General features: G+C 35.2%; 6 protein-coding genes and 4 pseudogenes across 8 annotated transcripts; 1 reads left to right on the top strand and 9 right to left on the bottom strand.

Moving 5' to 3' along the window:
• Positions 1–1,908: 1,908 nt before the first annotated feature.
• Positions 1,909–3,141, bottom strand: LOC104716061 (pentatricopeptide repeat-containing protein At3g60980, mitochondrial-like). The gene has a single exon (XM_010433407.2). The coding sequence runs from the start codon at positions 3,139–3,141 to the stop codon at positions 1,909–1,911; it is 1,233 nt and encodes a 410-aa protein (XP_010431709.2).
• Positions 3,142–3,429: 288 nt separating this feature from the next.
• LOC104716062 (pentatricopeptide repeat-containing protein At3g60960, mitochondrial pseudogene) lies at positions 3,430–4,638 on the top strand (annotated as a pseudogene).
• A 199-nt stretch (positions 4,639–4,837) lies between these two features.
• Positions 4,838–6,678, bottom strand: LOC104714671 (uncharacterized). Of its 2 annotated transcripts, XM_087467348.1 has the most exons (6): positions 6,598–6,678; positions 6,343–6,500; positions 6,081–6,233; positions 5,822–6,013; positions 5,555–5,599; positions 4,838–5,214 (listed from the first exon to the last, which is right to left on the bottom strand). In XM_087467348.1, exons 1-5 carry the CDS (start codon positions 6,611–6,613, stop codon positions 5,561–5,563), a joined length of 558 nt encoding a protein of 185 aa, XP_087323474.1. In that variant the 5' UTR covers positions 6,614–6,678; the 3' UTR covers positions 4,838–5,214; positions 5,555–5,560. The 2 variants fall into 2 exon arrangements, with proteins under 2 accessions (XP_087323474.1, XP_087323473.1); XM_087467347.1 differs by lacking the exon at positions 5,555–5,599 and having other exon boundaries at positions 6,598–6,677.
• A 1,117-nt stretch (positions 6,679–7,795) lies between these two features.
• Positions 7,796–8,785, bottom strand: LOC104716063 (uncharacterized; annotated as a pseudogene).
• A 1,685-nt stretch (positions 8,786–10,470) lies between these two features.
• LOC147939395 (uncharacterized) lies at positions 10,471–11,105 on the bottom strand (annotated as a pseudogene). The gene is made up of 3 exons (XR_015566291.1): positions 11,012–11,105; positions 10,751–10,908; positions 10,471–10,654 (listed from the first exon to the last, which is right to left on the bottom strand). The product of XR_015566291.1 is annotated as an uncharacterized LOC147939395 (transcript).
• Positions 11,106–11,586: 481 nt separating this feature from the next.
• Positions 11,587–13,645, bottom strand: LOC147939396 (uncharacterized). Its single transcript, XM_087465940.1, has 5 exons — positions 13,629–13,645; positions 12,458–12,677; positions 12,213–12,368; positions 11,927–12,116; positions 11,587–11,822 (listed from the first exon to the last, which is right to left on the bottom strand). Exons 1-5 carry the CDS (start codon positions 13,643–13,645, stop codon positions 11,587–11,589), a joined length of 819 nt encoding a protein of 272 aa, XP_087322066.1.
• On the bottom strand, positions 13,540–14,752 carry LOC104716064 (uncharacterized). Its single transcript, XM_010433410.3, has 5 exons — positions 14,684–14,752; positions 14,429–14,586; positions 14,200–14,355; positions 13,916–14,105; positions 13,540–13,786 (listed from the first exon to the last, which is right to left on the bottom strand). The coding sequence occupies exons 1-5, from the start codon at positions 14,700–14,702 to the stop codon at positions 13,683–13,685; spliced, it is 627 nt and encodes a 208-aa protein (XP_010431712.2). The 5' UTR covers positions 14,703–14,752; the 3' UTR covers positions 13,540–13,682.
• Positions 14,753–15,470: 718 nt separating this feature from the next.
• On the bottom strand, positions 15,471–16,658 carry LOC104714672 (uncharacterized). The gene is made up of 5 exons (XM_010432103.3): positions 16,640–16,658; positions 16,384–16,541; positions 16,149–16,301; positions 15,842–16,031; positions 15,471–15,638 (listed from the first exon to the last, which is right to left on the bottom strand). Exons 1-5 carry the CDS (start codon positions 16,656–16,658, stop codon positions 15,595–15,597), a joined length of 564 nt encoding a protein of 187 aa, XP_010430405.1. The 3' UTR covers positions 15,471–15,594.
• Positions 16,659–17,334: 676 nt separating this feature from the next.
• On the bottom strand, positions 17,335–18,271 carry LOC104716065 (uncharacterized; annotated as a pseudogene).
• A 1,179-nt stretch (positions 18,272–19,450) lies between these two features.
• On the bottom strand, positions 19,451–21,006 carry LOC104714674 (uncharacterized). The gene is made up of 6 exons (XM_087467349.1): positions 20,864–21,006; positions 20,588–20,763; positions 20,329–20,481; positions 20,020–20,209; positions 19,833–19,866; positions 19,451–19,713 (listed from the first exon to the last, which is right to left on the bottom strand). The coding sequence occupies exons 1-6, from the start codon at positions 20,883–20,885 to the stop codon at positions 19,704–19,706; spliced, it is 585 nt and encodes a 194-aa protein (XP_087323475.1). The 5' UTR covers positions 20,886–21,006; the 3' UTR covers positions 19,451–19,703.
• Between the last annotated feature and the right edge of the window lie 690 nt (positions 21,007–21,696).

Genomic DNA, 21,696 nt, shown 5'->3' on the forward strand with positions numbered 1-21,696 from the left:
TTTCTATTATTATTTAGTTTCAATTTGTTTATATTTTTTAGTTGGGTTGATCAGTATTTTTATAAGGTTATATGGTGTATATTTTTGTTACAATGTTGGAAAAAATCAAAAAGCAAACTATACAACATTTTATTTTTAACAATCTATACACCAGATACAAATAAAATAAAGTCAAAAAAAAATATTAAATTTAAAATTAATGAAAATGACATGTGTCACAAAAGTAGAGTGCCAAATGTCACGTTATTAGGCAAAGTTAAAAACAAACCATCTCTTATTATATAAGATATAAAAACAAAACAAAAAGTGCCCTTTGTAAATAAACTTACTCAGTTGGGCCTAACAAATCTACAGCTCATTAGTCATTTCTTACAAAACAGTAAAGCCCAACTTCTTGTTCCTTGTTGACTTGCTTCCTTCTCCTTTTGTCGTTGACTCTTTCTTTCTTCACTAGTCTCTCTCTCATCTCCGATGATAGCTCTGTTCTTCATCTTCTTCTTCTCATGGATTCTTCTTTCCTCTTTTGAAGATTCAATCAAGGATACAATTCCAACAACAATTTCATCATCTAGAGGAAATTAAGGAAAATCTCAATCTTTAGATAATAATAGCGAGGATTATGTTAAGATCCAATACTCTTCTTTTATGCTAATATCATGATGATCTAATGGGAGGGGTTTGCCTATTGCCAGTTTTCTGGAAACCAGTTGATTTTCCTGTCAAAGCTAGTAGTCTCAACTCTATATGTCTCTCAAGTGATCCTCTCTACCCCAAGGCTAACTTCTCAAGTGGATGAGATCAGATCACAGACCTGTACTTGTAAGTTCAGAAGATATGAAATGGAGAGAGGACAACTGATTGCAACTCAAGAGTCAATTTCGCAAGACACTGAAGCAAGCGTTATACGAGAAATCAATGAAGCTCTAACCCAACCAGTAACAGAGCAATATATCTTATCAAGCCTTAATAAAAATGGGCTCTGACAAATCTCCTGGTCCAGATGGTCTTAATGCAGGCTATTATTACTACACCAATGTCAAACGTGTGGTATAATTTTGTTTATACATTTTACTTAATACAGAGTCACTCACTCCTAAAATAAAAACGCCAACCACAGTTAAAAGATTACAGACCTTTGCCTTGTTGCATATAAGATGATCTCTTAGATTATGGCTGATACTAGTATATCAGAAAATCAATCTGCATTTATACCTGGAAGACTCAATCACTGATTATGTTCTTATAGCTCATGAAATGCTTCACTCTCTGCATATAAAGAAGCTTACTACTAAGCCATATTTGGCCGTGAAACTTGATATCAGTAAAGCTTTTGATTGAGTAGAATGACATTATATGTAAATCAGTAATGAGAAAACTTGGGGGTTTGCAGAGAATGGTGTGGCTGGACATCATGAAGTGTATTACATCTGGAAGATACTTAGTGACGGAGCTCCTTAATGGACAAAGCATTCAACAGAGGGATTAGACAAGGTGACCCCCATTTCTCTCTATTTGTATTTTCTTAGAATGGAAGGCTTAACTAACTTGCTGAATAAAGGCATTCAAAATCAAAAGGCAACATACGTGGTTTCAAAATAGTAGAAGCATTCCTTCTATATATCATATTCTATCTGCTGATGATTCCTCATTTTTTTCCGTAAATGTCAAGCTCTTCTGAACACTCTGTTTAATGAAATCATTTTGAGCATGCCTGAGTCTATAAGTTATAATATTTGTTGGGCCCAATGCGGGAGAAGTCTTTAGCTCAGACTCATGTTTATTCCACTTCTTGAAATCTTTGTATATATGAACTTGAAGTCTAAAACACTCTTAACGTAGACGCCATAAATAAAAAACGAAGAAAAACGACGAATCATGAGTGGAAGAAAAACGAAGAAGTGGAAAAGTTTAGGACCGCGTCCACTGAGAAAGCTTTGTTAGGTTTGCATCGACCATGTTTTTGGCCGTTTTGAGAGCATCATCCACTCTCCCCGCCTTGATATATGCATCCATCATTGCTCTGTATGTGGAAACGTCGATGCGCATGCATCTATCTGATGACAATTCAGCATAGAGACTCTCGGCCTTGGCCAACATCCCCTGCTCGCAACACCTTGTAATCAGGTTCGTGTAGTCTGCGGCTCTTAGGTCCTTTGTTTTTGCTTTCACCTTCTCGAAGGTCTCAATTCCCTCCATAAACTGGCCCTCCTTGAAACACTCTTTCACCATTATGTCAATGGTTTTTGAATTCACAGAGACACAACCTCTATGGAAACCATCTAGCATTTGGTTGAACAATTCCCAAGCTTGTGTTTTCTTGCCGTACCTGAACAGAACTTCCAGGAGTGCATTGCCCGTATCCCCATAAACTGTCAAGTACTTGTTGCTTACCAAAGACATGTACCATTGCATAGCTTCTTCATCTCTCTCTTGCTTCAACCAGTGCTCTACGAATGCCACCTTCACCATTGCTCGTTCGTTGTACTGTTCACGTGACCACCCATGGGGCTTGAATTCGTCTAAGAGTTGAATCGCCATGTCCAGCTTCCCTAGATTTAAGAACCCGCTGACTAAGTTTCTGTAAGCCAGCGACATTGAGTCTCCCGAAACAGACTCCCTCACTAAACTCAGGGCTTCATCGATCCTACCCGCGTCGACCAACCCTTTGGTCAAGTGATCGTATGTAACGCATCCTGGAGAGATGTGGTGAAAGAGTAGAAGAGCATCGTCCACACGGCCAAGGTCACAAAGAGCTTTTATGATGTGATTGGAGGACTTGCAGCTGGGCTTCATCTTAGACTCGTTGAAAAAGTAATGATACATATATAAGGCGTCTTTGTACCTTTTGGCCTCGCACATGGCACCAATGATACTGTCGCAAGTTGAGATAGTGGAGTTGCAGAGGATTTCACTTCTGCTCAAAGCAGCCAAGCGAGCGTACTCATTTGCCGTGTCGAGGTCCCTCAGGTTAAGTAGGAACTCGACTGTCCGGTATAGAGGCTGAGGACGACAATCGGCGTTGGACATCAATGCTGGCCGCAGCTGGCATGTTGTGCCGGCGCCGGAGAGATCTCTTGGAACTGGGTAGGGATACGAGATGGCGGAGGAGAAGCGCCGGAAAAATCCGTAGCGGAGAGACATGGTGGCAAAGATAGACATCCCTTTGCCAAGAGTCTTTTCTATTAGAAAATATTCCACGAAAGCCCTAAATTTACGCTTTCCATTCATATATAGAAAATTCCACAAAACCATAAATTGTCATTTGCCTTAAGAAAATACTGTGAGATTCGTCGTTTAAAACATATATGTATATTTTCGGAAAGAAACACTAATGGCTGACGCCAATCATTTTCTTGAGAAAACCCTAATGATTTGAATAAGTACACAATAAGGGACCCCGAAACAAGCAGGATAAAGCCCTAGCAAGCCATGTCTCTACTCGGCCGCATCAAGGCTCAAAACTTGCGTCCCTCAAAGGGTTTCATTTGCTTTATGAGGCGTCAGATCACATCTTCTACCGTGACATACCCGCTCGGAAGAAGAGATCCTTACACTCTTCCTTTGGAACTTACTCAGAAGCTTGAAGATCCCCTCGACGTTTCCCTCGACACCCGCCCGATTTCCCTTCACTACAGAGTGGCGGCAAATCTTGAGCTGTCGGCTCTCGACAACGCAGCCAAAATATCTCGTTACGCTGCACTCGACAGATTCCGTTGCAGCCACACCACTGACACCTGCAACTCCATCATCTACGCCATGTGCCTCGCCAAACGGTACGAGGATGCCATTGCTCTTTTCCATTACTTCTTCAACAAGTCAAACATACTTCCCAACACTTTCTCCTTCGACCTTATCATCAAAATCCACTGTGATGAAGGCCACGTCGACGACGCTCTTCAACTATACCACCACTATAATGCCTTTCTTGCCCCCGAAAGCAACACGTCCACGCTTCTGGCTCAAGCTTTGGTCGATGCTGGGAGGATCAATGAAGCCCTGGTTTTAGCAAGGTCGGCTGATGTAGACTGGAGGGTTTATAATGTCCTGGTTCGCGGTTTTTTGAATCTGGGAAACTACCAATGGGCTCATAAACTTTTTGAAGAAGTCAAGGCCAGCACGTGCGATGAAGAGGGAATCACCTTTGTGGCATCCACGTTGTTGGACTACTGTTTAGAGCAAGGGAACAAGGTAGCTATGTTATACTGTCCTCGTAAGATTGAACTTCTGTCCGGCAATAAGGTTCTGGAAGTTTTTCTCAAGCACGGTCAGACAAGTTTGGCTCGGCAATATTTCAGGATAATGTTAGACAAAAGCATCTTTGATTCAGAGACAATCAACATAGTGGTCAACGAATATTTCAAGAACAGTGAGTTTGGTGAGGCAATGGAGACTTTTAAAAGGGTTCCTCCGGAAATAAGACGTGATTCCTACAGCAACATCATCACCAGGCTCTGTGAACGTGGGATGGCCTCGGAGGCCGAGCCTTTACTTGCGGAAATGAGCTCACCTGACATTGCCACATTCAGAGCAATGATTGATGGATACGTTAGGGTTGGAAGAGTGGATGATGCTATCCGTATCTTCAACAAGATGGTCGCTGCATCTCTTCGCAAGCTTGCTATACATCATGCCTTTTAAATCTAATCCTACGTCTCTTTTTTTTTTCTTTGCTTTAACCCGGACTATTCTATGCAATACTACATATTAAAAATTATGATCAATATGGTTTTAATTAGTAGTAAATGTATTTAGTGGGTTGAGTGATGTTCTTCTAATTATTTAGTATACTATGAGTCACTATAACTTTAATTTTAAATTAGTAGGAGCCACACAGTAATTTAATTAATGTAAGTTTATAGATAAATATTATTAAAAAGTTAAGAAAAAGAACCTGAAATTCAGAAATGACTACAAAACATTTTTCTTAAGACTTTTATTTTTCTATTTTCCATTTCACGTACTCTGTGACCAAGTCAGTCAAAGTGTCAAACATCACAAATTGTCAAAAACAAAGATTAATTTAAAAAACATAATGTTAATAATGAACGGCATGTACGCTAAAAGAAAACAGCACAACAACTTCATCAAGAAGTTATTTCCCTAGCAACACAAGCAATCCCATAAGCTACTCAAGTCACATTTAGGGATACAAATTGATATAACAACAGTGGAGCATCTCTCGGTTCTCTTATATATAAAAACTCCTACTCCAATCTGTAAAGAGAAAAAAAAAATAAAAAAAAAAAATCAACGCGATATCAACCATACAAACAAACCATATAATTCTTACATCAACGTAAAGACCCTTTCTTGATCCCAATGCATTCCACTATAAAAACAAACCATATAGTATAAATCTTGAAGAAACAGCCACTTTCAACTACAAAAAGCTCACATGGTGAAAAAAAAGAAGCTTCATCTCTCTTGTAGATATCAGTCAAAAGTGGTCTGCGGAAACATATATCTAATAATTGGATTGAGAGGCTCTCCTCACACTCACATGGACTTAAACTTTTGTGTAATATTATACAAACATGATTCACATACACATTACCTTTTGTTACTTCACATCTTTGTCGACGTCTTTCTCAACAACTTTCTTCACAGTCCCAATGCATTCCACAATAAAAACCAAACCATATAGTATAAATCTCAGAACAACCACTTTCGACCAAAAATAAATAAAAGTGATGATAGCTCACAACCTAAATCCATCTAATATGGTGAGAAATATATAGCACAATTATCTTCCACAATGAATTCATAGAAACTATTACGCTGGCTAGATTGAAACATAAAACAACATAAGTTGCTTATATACCTCGTTGATTGGGTTTGGGCCTGCAGAAGACATATACTGAGTCATGATATTGTTAGCGTGAAGTACCCTTGTTTGAAAGAGTTTAATCTTGTCATCATAAGGATCCTTAACTTGAAACGTTATGAGAAACATAATCGCAGCAGCAAAGTGATAATTGGCTTTAACAATCTTGATAAACTCAAATCTTGTGTCCTGTTTTTCAAAACATAAATTAGCATATTGATCAAAGGTTTATAAAAAAAAAAACTAGTTTCCTCACATTTTGTTTATTACGGTCATCAAGTGATTTCTGAGCGAGTCTCTTGAGTAAATCCTCAGTGGTTTCTGATTCATCAACGAACTTATGCGAATCAAGAATCGCAGGATGGTAGTTGAAAACGCAGCGGAAGGACCTGAAATCTATATCAAACCCCTGCATATGCATATCAAATTAAACCTCAATGTCACAAAGTTGATTAATATTATTATTATTATTATTGTTATCGTAATAAACCATAGATTAAGGGACATATTATATATACATCGCTTTCATTGACTTCTTTGGTCATTATTTCTAGTTCTTCCTCCGCTGTGAACTTAGGCTCATCTTTCTCAGTCCGAGTCATGTATGAAGGTCTCTCGTAGCCATGACCCCCAGGTTTCCACAGCAAAACCGCTGGTTCAAGCCACGTAACCCAGCCTGAGACATATATGTAACCGGAATCGATCGGACCTTACTTTACACAAATCAGTGTAAACTTTAGATAAATATATGAAAACTTTACTTTGAATCGTACCTTCAAATTCACCCATCGGTCTCGTCACGAATCACAAATATCGCTAAGTACAGATGTATGAAAGTAGAGTAATGTTAAATCACAAATTCACCCATTTGTTCCATTATATATGTAAGAGTTTTTAATTAATAAAAGCATAAAATAATAAGAAACAATAAATGTTCTATCATTTCATAAAATTCAACTAATAGAAAAAAATACTGCAGAATTTAAATAATCAAAAACTATTAAACTAATATTAAAAATACATAGAAATTTGGAAAATCTTATAAAATAAAACAAATAGAAAAAAGCCTAAAAGATCTTATAAATTGGAACAGAAGAAATAATATTCTATTTATTATACTGAAGTCCCTTTTATTATACTCAAGTCCCTTTTATTTCCTAATCTTTTTTTCTGGCCTCATACTTTGAGTTTTGTTCAACAATCACCCAATCGTAAGCTTTTTTCTGAAATCTTATTTCAACTCAGAATATTAGAAAAAAAGGCATTAAAAAATTACTTTCAAAATCATAATACGACCAAAAAAAAAAAAAAAAAATGAATTTGAAATGTATGAGTCGTCGCCTCAATAATGAAAAGAGACATTCTCTTCGTTGCAACAAGAAAAATGTCCAGCTTTATGAAGTTTAAGTAATTTCTCCTTTTTCCTTCATAAAATTCTAGTAAAATAAATGACTTTAACATTAGAGATTAAAACTGAAATATGATTACAAATTTTTTAGGCAAAATCACAAAATTTATTCTCGTATTTGTCTATCAACATGTTTTCTGGCTAGTATGGAAGACAAGACAAAGCTCATCATACACACAAAGGTCATACCAAATGTAACTCTCCAAGCCTAAAAAGTGGTAGATGCAGATTAATACAGGAATGGTGTAGATTGACGACCCTAACAAATTTTAAGGTTGGTCGATTTAGTTTTGGGACACCTAGGAATCGTTTAAATGAGAGGGATTCGACGTTTTAAAATTAATGGATTTGTTTTCTTTAATCTCTCTATAATTAATTAATGGATCCGCTTGAATTTGATTACAGAAAATTACATCTCTCACATGTCAGTCCTGGGGATTTAAAAGCTCATACGTCAACCTGCAAGTATTATGGGTAAAAAAGAAAAATTAAACCAAGATTCCACAAGTCAAGTAAAGTAAATAATCCATCAATGTAAAGGCTCTTATTACAGATGGATAAAATCATATACCTTTGACATCTTCCTCTGAAGTTTCCATCAGAAACCACTGCCAAAACAATCAAAAAAATGTAAAAAAAAAAATGTCTAGAAACAGAGATAATAACCACGAGAAAAGAGGCAACTATACTACACAATGAATCAATTTATGCTTTTGCTATGAAACAATTAACTTTTTTTTTTTTTTTTTTTGGTACCTAGTGAATCAGGTTTCGGCCTACAAAAGACGAATTGAGTCGGACTGTGTGAAGTGTAACGGATCCTAGCTTGGAAGGTTTTTTCCTGGTTATCAGACGGATCAAACACTTGAAACGTGATGAGAAACATATATCCACAAGATCCGTGAAAATTGGCTTTCACAACCTCGACAAACTCCAATTTCGTACACTAGTAACAAAAAAAAAAAAGGAACAATTCAGTTTGAGTTGTTGTTGTGTACAAAAAAGAACATACATAAATTGGATAATTTCAGTTCTCTACCGATTCGTTATTGTAACGCTTAAGGGATTCCTGAGAAAGCCTCTTGATCATGAACTCGCCGTTGGTTTCTTGTTGATCCTTAAGGAAATCGTAATCATCAGGATCAACAAGATGGTAATTGAACAGACATCGGAACTTCGAGAAATCAATATCGAACCCCTAAATTCACACCACATTATAATTACAGAAACTTTTCAAATTGGAATGATATCTTATAGTATTAATTTAAACCAAAAACAATTATCTAAAAAAAAAAAAAAAAAAACCTCGCTAGCTTCGATTTGTGCGTTCATCATGGCAATTTCTTCATCTACTGAGTAATGAGGCTCGTCTTTCTCGGTTCGTGTGATGATTCAAACACTCAGGATCTTCAGGTGTACATAGCAAATATGCATCTTCGACCCACGATGTCCACCCTGAAACAACAAAAAAGGGAGTTTAAAATCGATTGATCATCGGTAGTGTCTACAAAGATCAATCACTTTGGATTCATACCTTCGAATGATTCACCCATGCCTCTCCTCCTCTCACAAATCGCCTTGCGTCAAAAAGCAGTGATGAACTAAACCCTAACCTTTTTTTTTTTCCTCTCTTCGCTTTGCTTTGGTGAAGGCGGCAACTTCTATCTTCTGGACCTCTCTTTCAATATTAATATCCGATTCCACTTTCTTTTTTTTTGATTTTTTACTCAACGCCCTCATATTTCCTTATTTTTGTCCTTTTCCCTCATTCTTTTAGTTTCGTTAAACTACCACCCACTCGAAAACTCTTTTTTTTTAAAAAAAAAATTAACATCGTTTGTAAAAACTAAAAAGTGTATTTATACTCCAAAAACTATAATACGACAAAAGAGAAGTATTTATTTGAAGTCTATGAACTAGGCTCATAACCAATGAAATACGGTATTCCCTTTATTGTTCTGTTTCTAATTTTTTCACCCTTTTTTTTTTCGAAACTGTATAGATTAAAATTATAATTTGATTACAAATTTTCATGCAAAGTGTTAGTCAATTTTCTTATAATATAATCTATAAGAACTTTTTGTAAAATTACTTTGCTATTATACACAATCATTATTATCAGGATATAGTGATTAGGGGGTTTATAATATTTCTTTTATTGCATGGATCGTCCGTAAACAACTATCGCATGAATAAAAAAGCCAAAACCCTTTATCTTTTGATTCGTATCGTATTATTCAGTGTAAACAAAAATATTTATGGATCAACAATACATAAAAAAAAATTAAAAGTCATGAATATTTATCGTCAAGTCGATCCGCTGGGGCCTTTTCTTGGTTCGCCCAACATTCTCCTCGGATTAATCTCTTTAATTTGGTTCTTTCCTCCATTTGGCAATCCTCGTATAGGTCCACCACGGCATTTAGACATTCTTGTTTTTGCTGTGTTTCTCCAAGATGATTTTTAATTATCTAATCGATCGTGCAATATATCAATATCCAATATTTATTTTATTTTATCCAATATATTTTTGTAATTAATATTATTGGTTAAAAGCAACGGAACAATGAAAATATAATGGAGACAATAATAATATTGAAACGCATTGTATATTCAATGTCTAAGTTCACATTGTACAAACCCATCCGAGGTCCAAAAAAAAAGAACATATGGAATTTTGGTATCTTCAATTCTTCATATCAAATGTCATGACATCTTTAAAAATCTTCACAAATGCATCGGCGTGTAACTTAACTTCATATACATTAAAGCTTCTAGTCCAGTCTGTGAATATCAAAGGTCCATCAAAGATTCTCACACAAAAAAAGATGCATCCAGGTTTGTATTCCTAAATAATTGCATACCTTGGTTTCTTGACATCTTTCTCGGCCACTCCAACGTCATCTTCGCCGGTCGAACCTGGCAAACCAATCTAGAATTAATCTCAAGGAACGACAAAGTTGCTCTCATCGACGAAAGAAAAGAGTACCTTCTTGATCAAGTTTAGGCCGGCAGAAGACAAAGTTGCTCTCATCGACGAAAGAGTTGCGAATCCTAGCTTGGAAGTCTTTAGTCAGGTAATTAGCAGGATCCTTCACTTGGAATGTAATGAGAAACATTACTCCAGCAGACATGTGGAAATTGGTAAATTCATATTTCTGTCTCCTGTTTGAATTTCAATTTTATTGACTGTAAAAATGGAGACCACAAACACACACAAAAAAAGCATAAGCATCAATTAATAGTGAGAGTAGTGCTCAGTTCTCACATGTTTCTGATTGTAGTTATCAATGGATCTCTGAGCCAGCCTCTTGAGCAAATCCAAATTGGTTTCTGGCTCCTCCACGAATTCATCATCATCGAAATCAACAGGATGGTAGTTGAAAAGGCAGCGGAACTTCGTAAAAATCGATATCAAACCCCTAAAGATCCACAAACATTATTAATTAACTCTCAATTTTTTTTTTTTTTTTAACATAAAAACCATAAGTTAAAAAAAAAAAAAAAAAAAACAAAACCTCGCTAGCTTCGATTTGTTCGTTCATCAAATCAGTTTCTTGGTCTGGTGTGAGACGAGGCTCCTCTTCCTTGGTTCGTGTGATATAGTAAGGTCTCAACCAGTCAGGGTCATCAGGTGTAAATAGCAAATATGCATCCTCCAGCCACCAAGTCCAACCTTGCAAACGTAATCAGAATTCACAACATTGATCACATCGATCGGTATATATAGAATTTTTTCAGATATCCGAAATTTTACAGAAACCAAGTTGGATTCGTACCTGCAAATTGTTCACGCAGCATCGCTCAAGCAGCGTTGAAGAACCCTATTCACCCGTTACATTCAGGTCCCTCTAACTTTCTTGTCTTTGGTTTTTGCCTAATAATTTTTATCTATAAATTAATTCCCCCTCAGGGAATTTACATGTACATACTTTATACATTCCTAATTTCCTTTAGGGAATTTTACAACTCAATCCAATCGAAAGCTCTGTTCTGATATCCTTTTTTATTTCAGTATAATTAACAACGTTAGTAAATTCCACTGAGTAAAAATACGATAAAAGATTCTATGAATTTAAATATCTCATCACTAATCAAATACCAAAACCAAATTAATGTCTAAGAAATAGTATAAAATATATTCAAAATACCAAGTCTTGTCTTAGATTCCGACAAAATAAAATTTTTAATTCTCTTTTTCTTAATTTATAAAACCTTTTGTTACTGTTTTGGAACTTTAAATAATTACAACTCTTTCAGCCAAAGTCTAGAAAAGAATAGTTTGTTCCAATCCAATACACTTCGGTTATTTTTTTTTTTCGATTTAAATCCCTATTTTTGTATCCAGCTACACTTAAATCCCTCTACGTTTACAGCTTTCAAAAAAAAACAACGGATCAGAGCATATCAAGCTTCTCACACCTTGTGGGTATATATATATAAAAGCTCCTACTCCAATCTGTAAATAGAAGACAATCACTTTAAAAAACCATCCATACAAGACATCAAAGTAGTTAAGATCTTTTCGATTATACCTTTGTTTCTTGACATCTTTATAATATACATCCTTTATAATCCCAATGCATTCCACTATCAAAACAAATCCAAAATACTATAAATATCAAGAAATAAAGAAGTAAACATGCCAAATCCTACTAACATGGTGAAAGAGGCAAGCTTAATATATATATTACCTCCTTGATTGGGTTGGGGCCTGCAGAAGACATACTCAGTCCTGATATTGTCAGCGTGAAGTACCCTTGTTTGGAAGAGTTTAATCTTGTCATCATAAGGATCCTTAACTTGAAATGTTATGAGATACATAATCGCAGCAGCAAAGTGATAGGTGGCTTTAACAATTTTGACAAACTCAAAATTTGTGCCCTGTTTTGATAAAAACAAAACAACATTCATAAATAAGCCAGCTAAATTTGAAAGCATAAGGAAAAAGATTAGACAAGTGAGATCTCTCTCACTCACACATTTGCCATTGTGGTCATTAAGGGATCCCTGAGCAAGTCTCTTGAGTAAATCCTCACAGGTTTCTGTCTCATCGTCACTGAATTCACATGAATGGAGAATCGCTGGATGGTAGTTGAAAACGCAGCTGAAAGGTCTGAAATCGATATCAAACCCCTACAGAACGAAATCAAAATTTTTCACACAATTCTAGTAAAGTTGATGATGATATATGAAAAGAAACCAAAAAAAAAACAAAACCATACATCGCTGTCATTGACTTCTTTGGTTATTAATGCAAGTTCTTGATCTGGTGTGAGCTCAAGCTTATCTTTCTCGGTACGAGTCATGTATGGAGGTCTCTCGTAGTCAGAGTCCGTAGGTTTCCACAGCAAATACGCTGGTTCGAGCAACTTAACCCAGCCTGCGACGACATTGTAAAATTGTAACTGGAATCGATCTGGGCAAGAGTATAAAATTATAAAGCTTCAAACTTTACATAAAACGAAATTGGAACTCCAAATTCACCCATCGCGTTGAGTAGAATGAAGAACCCTAACTCTTTTTTTTTTTGTTTTGAGGGAAAGTGTGATTTTTAGAGTTTCGTTCCCTTTGTAATTAAAACTCTCTTATAATAATATCTCATTTATTTAACTCAAGTCCCTATTATTTTTTTATCTTTTGTCTTTTGGCTGTATACGTTTAGTTTCGTTCAACTACTACGCAATCGAAAGCTCTGTTCTGAATATCTCTGATTATGTTGTTACCAAGAAAAAAAATCTCTGATTAAGTTCCTTTTAGTGTCTGGGGTCTGATAACCTTACCTTTTACGTTAACATAGAGTTTTATAACTATTAATATTGCGGATAAGTAAACAACCATCTGACTAGTGAAACTACTTAATAGTATCATTATCATATACTAGTAGTATCTAAAATATACTATTAATAAGTGGAACATGACAGAAAGCATGTCTTTTTTAAGGTTAGCCGGCCCAATTAAACATTCTTCTCGGAGAAATCCGAATCTCTTTGGGGACTACTTCCCACTGGCAAAACCTCGTATAGGTCCACCATTAACTACTTTTTTTTGATGGGGTTCTTTATTCTTTCTTTCTTTTTTGGAAAAAGTATTTTGGATCTGCATGCTCCAAAACAATTCATTCATTCAACCATCCTTAATCTGTTTCTCAAATCAATACTTTTTTTTTGTTTTCTCTCTCAAATCAAGATATGCATGCTCCAACTTACGGAAGTGTATTAACGGAATCAGTTCCGTCATCTACGCACTGAGTTATTGATTTGGGGATTACTCAACAAGATGTGATTCGGTCAAAGAATAGTTGATATGTTTGTAATTGTAAATTGATTGTAACTTAGATTTTCTAAGATTTCATATGTAGTCTATAAAAGACTTGTAAGTCATTCTAAGCAATACATAGAAACATTCCCCATTGTCTACGACCCCATGTAGGTATAGATGTTTCCTCACTTACTTTTGTTTCTTGACATCTTTCTGAACATCACTCTTGACAGCTTGCTCAAGATCTCTCTTAACAACTTTCTCCACATCTTTCTTGATCCCAATGCATTCAACTATAGAAACAAACCAAATAATATAAAATCTCAAGAAACAAAAATAAATGGTAGCTATAATCATATGGTGATAGAGGAAGATTATCATGGATAATGAATTCAATGGAAAAGAATAGCTTCTTATCTTACGTCGTTGATTGGGTTGGGGCCTGCAAAAGACATACTCAGTCCTGATACCATCAGCGTGAAGTACCCTCGTTTGGAAGTGTTTAATATTGTCATCATAAGGATCCTTAACTTGAAACGTTATGAGATACATGATCGCAGCAGCAAAGTGATAATTGGCTTTAACAATTTTGACAAACTCAAAATTTGTACCCTGTTTTGATAAAAACAAAACAAAAATCATGAATAAGCTATGCCAATTGAATTTGAAAGCGTAAAAGGCAAAAAGACTAGTATAGTGCTCTCACACATTTGCCATTGTGGTCATTAAGAGATCCCTGAGCAAGCCTCTTGAGTAAATACTCAAGGGTTTCTGTCTCATCGTCACTGAATCCATATGAATGGAGAATGGCAGGATGGTAGTTGAAAACGCAGCGGAAAGATCCAAAATCTATATCAAACCCCTGCATTAGAAAAAAACCAAATCAAACCCTCGATTTCACAGAACTGTAAAGCTGCTATATATAAGAACCATACATCGCTGTCAATGACTTCTTTGGTCATTAATGCAAGTTCTTGATCTGGTGTGAGCTCAGGCTTATCTTTCTCGGTCCAAGTCATGTATGAAGGTCTCTCGTAGTCCGAGTCCGTAGGTTTCCATAGCAAAAACGCTGGTTCGAGCAACTTAACCCAGCCTGCGACGACAACGTAAAATTGTAATTGGAAACGATCGGGTCAAGAGTAAAAACTATAAAGATTTAAACTTTACATAAAACGAAATTTGAATCGTACCTCCTCCAAATTCACCCATCGCGTTGAGTAGAAAGAAGAACCCTAACTCTTTTTTTTTTTTTTTTTGGGGAAAGTGATTTTAGAGTTCGTTCCCTTTGTTTGGAAACTCTCTTATAATAATATCTCATTTATTTCCCTTTTTTTTTTTTAATCTTTGTCTTTTGGCTCTATACTTTTAGTTTCGTTCAACTACTACCCAATCAGAAAGATCTGTTCTAAATATCTCTGATTACAATTTCTTTTATTGTCTGCTCGTGTGATAACCTTACATTTTAAGTTAACGTAGAGCTTTTATAACTGTTAACATACGGCTAAGTAAACCACGGATTTACCCTGAGTTATCAAAAAAAAAAAAAAAACACGTACGGCTAAGTAAACAACCATCGCATTAATCAAAGTGAAAAAAAATTAGTATTAAATTAGAAAATGAAAAAAAAAAAGTGAAACATGACAGAAAGCATATATATGTCTTTTTTAAGGTTGGCCGGCCCAACATTCTCCCCGGTGAAATCCGAATGACTACTACTTTCCATTGGCAAACCTCGTATAGGTCCATCATTAACTATTTTTTTGGTTTGGGGTTCTTCATTTTCATTGGCAAATCAAATAACGCTTATTGTTCGTTGATGAACCCTAACTTCGGTAACCCTCTATAATATGCGGTATATTTCTTATTTATATTTACGTATAAAAATGGAAGTACAAACTTTCAAGGTGAGAGCACTTATTTGTATCCAAATCAAATTCTTTGAGTAATGTTTTGAAGCCATCCTTTACTTCTGTCATCATCAAATGTTTAAAGCCATATCTACACAGTTTGTCAGTATATATCAATCCAAGTTTCCAACGTCACCGTAAAGTAAATGATCCATCGAATCGTAGTAAAAGCTCTTATTTATAAATCGTATATATCATACGCCTTTGACGTCTTCCTCGGAAATTTCATCAGAGTCCACTGCCAAAATAATCCAAAATCACAAAATAAATGACAGGAGGCAGAGATAATAACCAAATATTTCAAAAGAAAAGAAAAAAAATATATACAATTTCACATCTTTAAACAAAGAGAAAGAGGCAAATACAGTACTCCACAATGAATCACTTATGCTTTTGCTATTGATCGCCATAAGTTTTAAGAGTTGGAAAAGAAAATAGTACCTTCTGGATCGGGTTTAGGCCTACAAAAGACGTATTGAGCGGGGAAACGAGAAGAGTAACGAACCCTAGCTTGGAAGAGTTTTTCTTCGTCATCAGACGGATCCAACACTTGAAACGTTATGAGAAACATGAACCCCGAGCTATAGTGAAAATTGGCTTTCACAAACTTGACAAATTCGAACCCCGTGCCCTGTTTCAAAACAAAGGAACCATTCATATCTATATATATATATATATATATATATATATATATGTGTGTACAACAACATCTAGATCATATATGAAGAGCATAGATTAGATATATGACCTCCTCTTCATTGTAGCGCTTAAGGGATTCTTGAGAAAGCCTCTTCATTAGATCCTTAGTAGTTTCTGGCTCCTCAACGAAGTCAGTATCATCAGGATCAACAAGATGGTAGTTGAACAGACACCGGAACAGCGAGAAATCAATATCGAACCCCTAGTTCAGACATCAATTCAATATGACAATTTTGAGAGTATATTGTAATATAAAACAAAAAGAACCATATAGTTTCAAAAACCTCGCTCTTCTCGATTTGTTCGTTCATCATGGCAATTTCTTCATCTACTGTGTATTGAGGCTCGTCTTTCTCGGTTCGTGTGATGTAGTGATGCTTCAAGCACTCAGGATCTTCAGGTGTACATAGAAAATATGCATCTTCGACCCACGATGTCCACCCTGGGATAGCTAATTCAAAAACAAAGGGAGTTTAATTCGATTGGTCGAGAGTATATATATATACGTACAAACCCTTAGGAGTTTAGAGAAACCAAAACCTTCGAATGATTCACCCATGCTTCCCTCTTCTCGCGTTGAAGAAGAGATGGCAAAACCCTAACTTTGTTTTGCTGTTCGGTCTTGTTGAAAGAGATTTTAGTTGCGTTCCTCTTCTTTACTCAAGTCCCTTTTTATTTATTTATATTTTGTTTTCATAATGCAAGTCCTTTTTATTACTATATACTTCGTTTTTGATCTCATACTTTTTAGTTTCGTCCAACTAACACACCAATCGAAAGCTCTTATGGAAAAATCATCTTAATTCAAAATATGTAACAATGTTAGTAAAAAATGCATTAAATTGACGATACATCAAAAAATATGACACGACAGAAAAATTAATATGAATCTGAAATATGTAAGCTAGTCTCATAAGAGAATTTTGAAACTTATTATGCATAGCTAAAACGGTACACGAAATTCTTTTTATTGCTATTTTTCAAATGTCTTGGCTTCCATCAAAAAGAAATTGTCAAGTTTTATGAAGTTAAAAACTTTCTTTCCACTCCTCCATAAAGTTTAATGAAGAAAACACCCTTGCAGTTAGATATTTCGATTACCTTGACATTTTTCTTGGACAGCATTTTCAAATATTTTTCTTGACACCAATGCATTCCACTATAAAAACAACCCAAATAATACTATTAAATCTATAAAAATAGCCACTATAAAAAAAACAACCCAAATAATACTATTAAATCTATAAAAAAATAGCCACTTTCAACAGAGAAAAAAGTATATAAAATATGGAAGCTTAATCCATCTTTCATTAACAAAAAAATACAGATGGAAAATAAAAACAAGAATATTTGGTACCTCCTTGATTGGGTTTAGGCCTGCAGAAGATGTATCCGGTCAAGATGTCTCTAGCATGGCGAACCCTTGCTTGGAAAATTTTTATTTATCATAAGGATCAACAACTTGGAATGTTATGAGGAACATACACGCACAACAATAGTGAAAGTTGGCTTTCACAACCTTGACAAACTCAAAACTTTTGTTCCCTGTATTTTTTAAACAATTAAAGAGAATAAATAAATAAGCACATGTTATATATTATCATACATAATGCAAATTTGAAAGCACAAGGGCACAGCTTAGTTCTCACTCACATGTTTCTGATTGTAGTCATCAAGTGAAGTCCGAGAGAGCATCTCGAGTAAATCCCTAGTGGTTTCTGGCTCTTCGACGAATTCATGTGAGTCGAGATCAGCAAGGTGGTAGTTGAAGACACATCGGAAGTGTGTGAAGTCGATATCAAACCCCTGTTTGTTTTGTTTCACATAATTAACAACCAATCAATTTCACAAAATAAATTTATGGAGCTTATTTATATATATAACCAAAACTAATAATGTAATATACATCGCTCGCTCTGATTTGTTTGTCGAGTAAGGTAAGTTCTTGCTCTGGTGAGTACTTAGGCTCATCTTCCTCGGTCGTCCAATCCCTGTACGCAGGTCTCTCATAACCAGGATCCTCAGGTTTCCACAGTAAATACCCAGGTGTGAGCCACGAAGTCCAGCCTGAGATATATATATATATATATCATCTGAATCAATCGGGCAGATAAAGCAATTTATAAACTTTAGAAATAACGAAACGCAGATCGTACCTTCAAATTCACTCATCGCGCTTATATATTCTTGATGAAGAACCCTATTTTTTCCTTCTTCTCAATTTCTTCTTCTATAATATCCCCAGTTATTTTTATCTAAGATCCTTTCGTTTCTTTTATCTTCCTCTTTTCGCCCCATGATTTTAGTTTCGTTTAACTACCACCCCAAATGAAAGCCTCTATTATTAACGTTAGTAAATGCATTAAATAAATACGACAAACAAGAAAAGAAAAGAATATGATCTCAAATATCTTCTCGTCACTAATGAATGGAATACTATATTTATATGGATCAATTATAGAACTAGGCAATTTTCACATTAAACTTTTAAGGAAACGATGCATCCATGTTTTGATAATTTGTGTGTGTACCTTAGTTTTTCGGCTTCTCATCAACTCCAACGCCATCTTCATTTTTCGAATCTGCCTAGCCTAATCAACAAAAAAAAAAGATGAAGAAGAAGAGGTTTCTAACTTTCTATACTCCAGAGAGAATGATTTCAAATGATTTTGCTATGACCCTATGATATGATCCATTCCAGAAAGAGTACCTTCTTAATCAAGTTTCGGCCGGCAGAAGACAAAGTTGCTCTCATCAACGAAAGAGTAGCGAATCCTAGCTTGGAAACTGTTTCGTCAGATTATCAGCAGGATCTTTCACTTGGAATGTCATGAGAAACATTACTCCAGCAGACATATGAAAATTTGCATAGAGAACCTTAATAAATTCGTATTCTGTCTCATCCACCAAACTCTCTACAACATGAGGCCAAATCTTGGTTCCTCAACTTTAGAGCTAACATGCGATTGTACAGTTTTCTACGCCAAATCTTGGTTTTGCAAGTTTGGTGTGGATATGCGTTTATGAAATTTTAGCACAAACTCATTTTCACAATTTTGGCGTTAAACCTCAATGCCGTAATGTTTGTGTGCTTAAAAAGTGTATATATTAGTTGTTTGGTTAGATATTCAGATTTGGCTAAAACACATATATAGGGCCAATGTTATGTCGCCACATGTACTCTAGTATAGGTGAATTACTTAACCATATTGCTTAAGCTAACTCTTGGTCCCTTAGCTCTATATCCCGATCCTACAAAGTTATTGATCACTCAATGGATACTGTGACTGGTTTACTCGGGGCTTCTTTTTTTTTTTTTTTTTTTTTCTCTCGGTCCCTTAAAGTGAAATCTGATACAACATACAAGGTTGCATACGGATAATAAGAACAATGTCTACAAAAGAGAGGTTACAAGAAGCATGCCTATTACACGAATCTGATTGGAAAAGTTCAAAAGCAAGCCACTACACGAATCTGAATAGAAAGTTCAGTCATCATAACGATATCATATTATATTATTAAGAACAATTCTGCAATAATATCTAACATTCCAAACACTACTTGTGCTCACCACCACCCAACCATTGCATACTGCATAAGCTTTCTATGCCAATCTACAACAATCATGAACAGAAGACAACAGATTAAAAGAGAAGAATCGAGAGTAAAGAACCAAATCTACGATTCAAACAAGAATAAGAGATGCATCAGAGTAAACGACTGGTGTAGGTACCTTTTTTGTGTCTTGGCAGTTCCAACGCATTTGACTGACAAAAAACAATCAAATTATACCATTACAAAAGAGTCTAATGAAACATATAATAGGATCATCATGCAAAAAGAAACTGGCCTAATTAATGAACTATATAATAGAGATGATTACTTAAGCGCGTTGAGAAAGAAGAGAGATTGTAAAATACCATTTTGTTTGGGTTTAGGTCTGGTTAATATGTACTGATCCTCATCCTCATAATAGTAGTAGACACTAGTTTGGAAGAGCTTGGGCAGGTTGTCGTAAGGATCTCTAACCTCAAAGGTAATGAAGAACATTAAACCAGAACACATGTAATAATTGGCTTTGACAATATTGAGAAATTCATATTCCGTAAACTGTGTGTTACAAAACAACAAAAACCAAAATTGTGGTTAGCAGAGAGATTAAACTAACTAGTATTTATTTATAAACAAGAGGGCAAAGAAAGACAAAAGAGAAGTTAAAAAAAGCAGACCCATTCATTGTTGTACTTGTTAAGGGATTTTTGAGACAGCCTCTTGAGTAACTCCCTAGTGGTCTCTGGCGGCTTAGCAAACTCTTTACTGTCGAAATTAACAGGCCGGTAATTGAAAACAGAGCGGAACTGTGTGAAATCGATGTCGAATCCCTAATTACAACAACACATAGAATCGACTAATCAACAAATCTCAAAATGGAAGTGATGAAAAAAAAAAAAAAAAAAAAAAAAAAGGACAAGAAGAGGAAGCCAGAACCTTGCTCTTCCTGATTTGTCTTTTTATCAAAAAAAACTCTTGCAGTGTCGTGTACTTGGGCTCTTTCTTCTCGTCCCATCGAATATGCGGAGGAATCAGATTCTTAGGAAAAGAACCAAACTCATAACTCAGAGACACAGGTCCCAGCTTAATCAAATAAAAATGTGGAATCTCACCTGAGAGACAAGACAAAGCTTTATCAGAGTCAGGGGGGGGCTAATATATAAAACACAAAACGCTAAAGTTTAACCAAACAAAAAAAAGTTGGATTCTTACCGTCTACGTTAACCTCCCCCATCGCTCCTCACGGATCTAGAGTTTTTTTTTTTTTTTTTTGCCTTCAACAGAAGAACCCTAGTTTCCAATTTCTCCCCTCTTTCTTCTGGAACCCTCGATTAAATAAAACAACACACAACCCTCTTTCCTTTGCTTTGTATCTATACTATTAAAGCAGAGTACTCTCTAGAGTAAAAATGGACCATGACTTGGTTTTGGTAGGTTTTTCATTAAAAATGATTAGAGAATCACAAAATTTAATCTAATTAACCTATAGTTTCGATTTTGACAAATGACGAAAATGCCCTCGGTCGATTACTTTAAAAAAAACGGGTCGGGACGCGGATCCTTAAAAAAACCGACAATAGAAGGAAAATAACCACCGGATCTGTTTGTGTTCGAGAATAATATTTTTCGGATCCAGTTTATTATTTAATTCAAGATTAGTTAATTAAGATCCCAAACAAACCCATTCGTTATAGGCAAACACTCTGATTTCATAAATTTTAATACCGAAGAATTTGAATATTTACTTAATTACCGAAACATATCATAACAAATATTAATTTAAAAGGAAATTTTTCTGATTCAGTTAAAATCTTATAAAACGAATATTCAAGTTACCATATTTTGTTTAATTCCTTGATTTCCGATGTTACAATTATGAACTAATCTTTTACGATCAAATTTTCAAAGGAATATTCGTTTATCAGTTGTAACGAATCAAGCAAGTAAATATATTTTGCGTATATTCCTGATATCAAATCTTAACTTATAAGTGATAACCTAAATCAATGAATTATAACTATAAATATATTGAGAACTTTCTATTG

This window comes from Camelina sativa, chromosome 9, assembly GCF_030686135.1.
Source record: "Camelina sativa cultivar CO46 ecotype springtype chromosome 9, ASM3068613v1".
NCBI classification, from domain to species: Eukaryota; Viridiplantae; Streptophyta; class Magnoliopsida; order Brassicales; family Brassicaceae; genus Camelina; species Camelina sativa.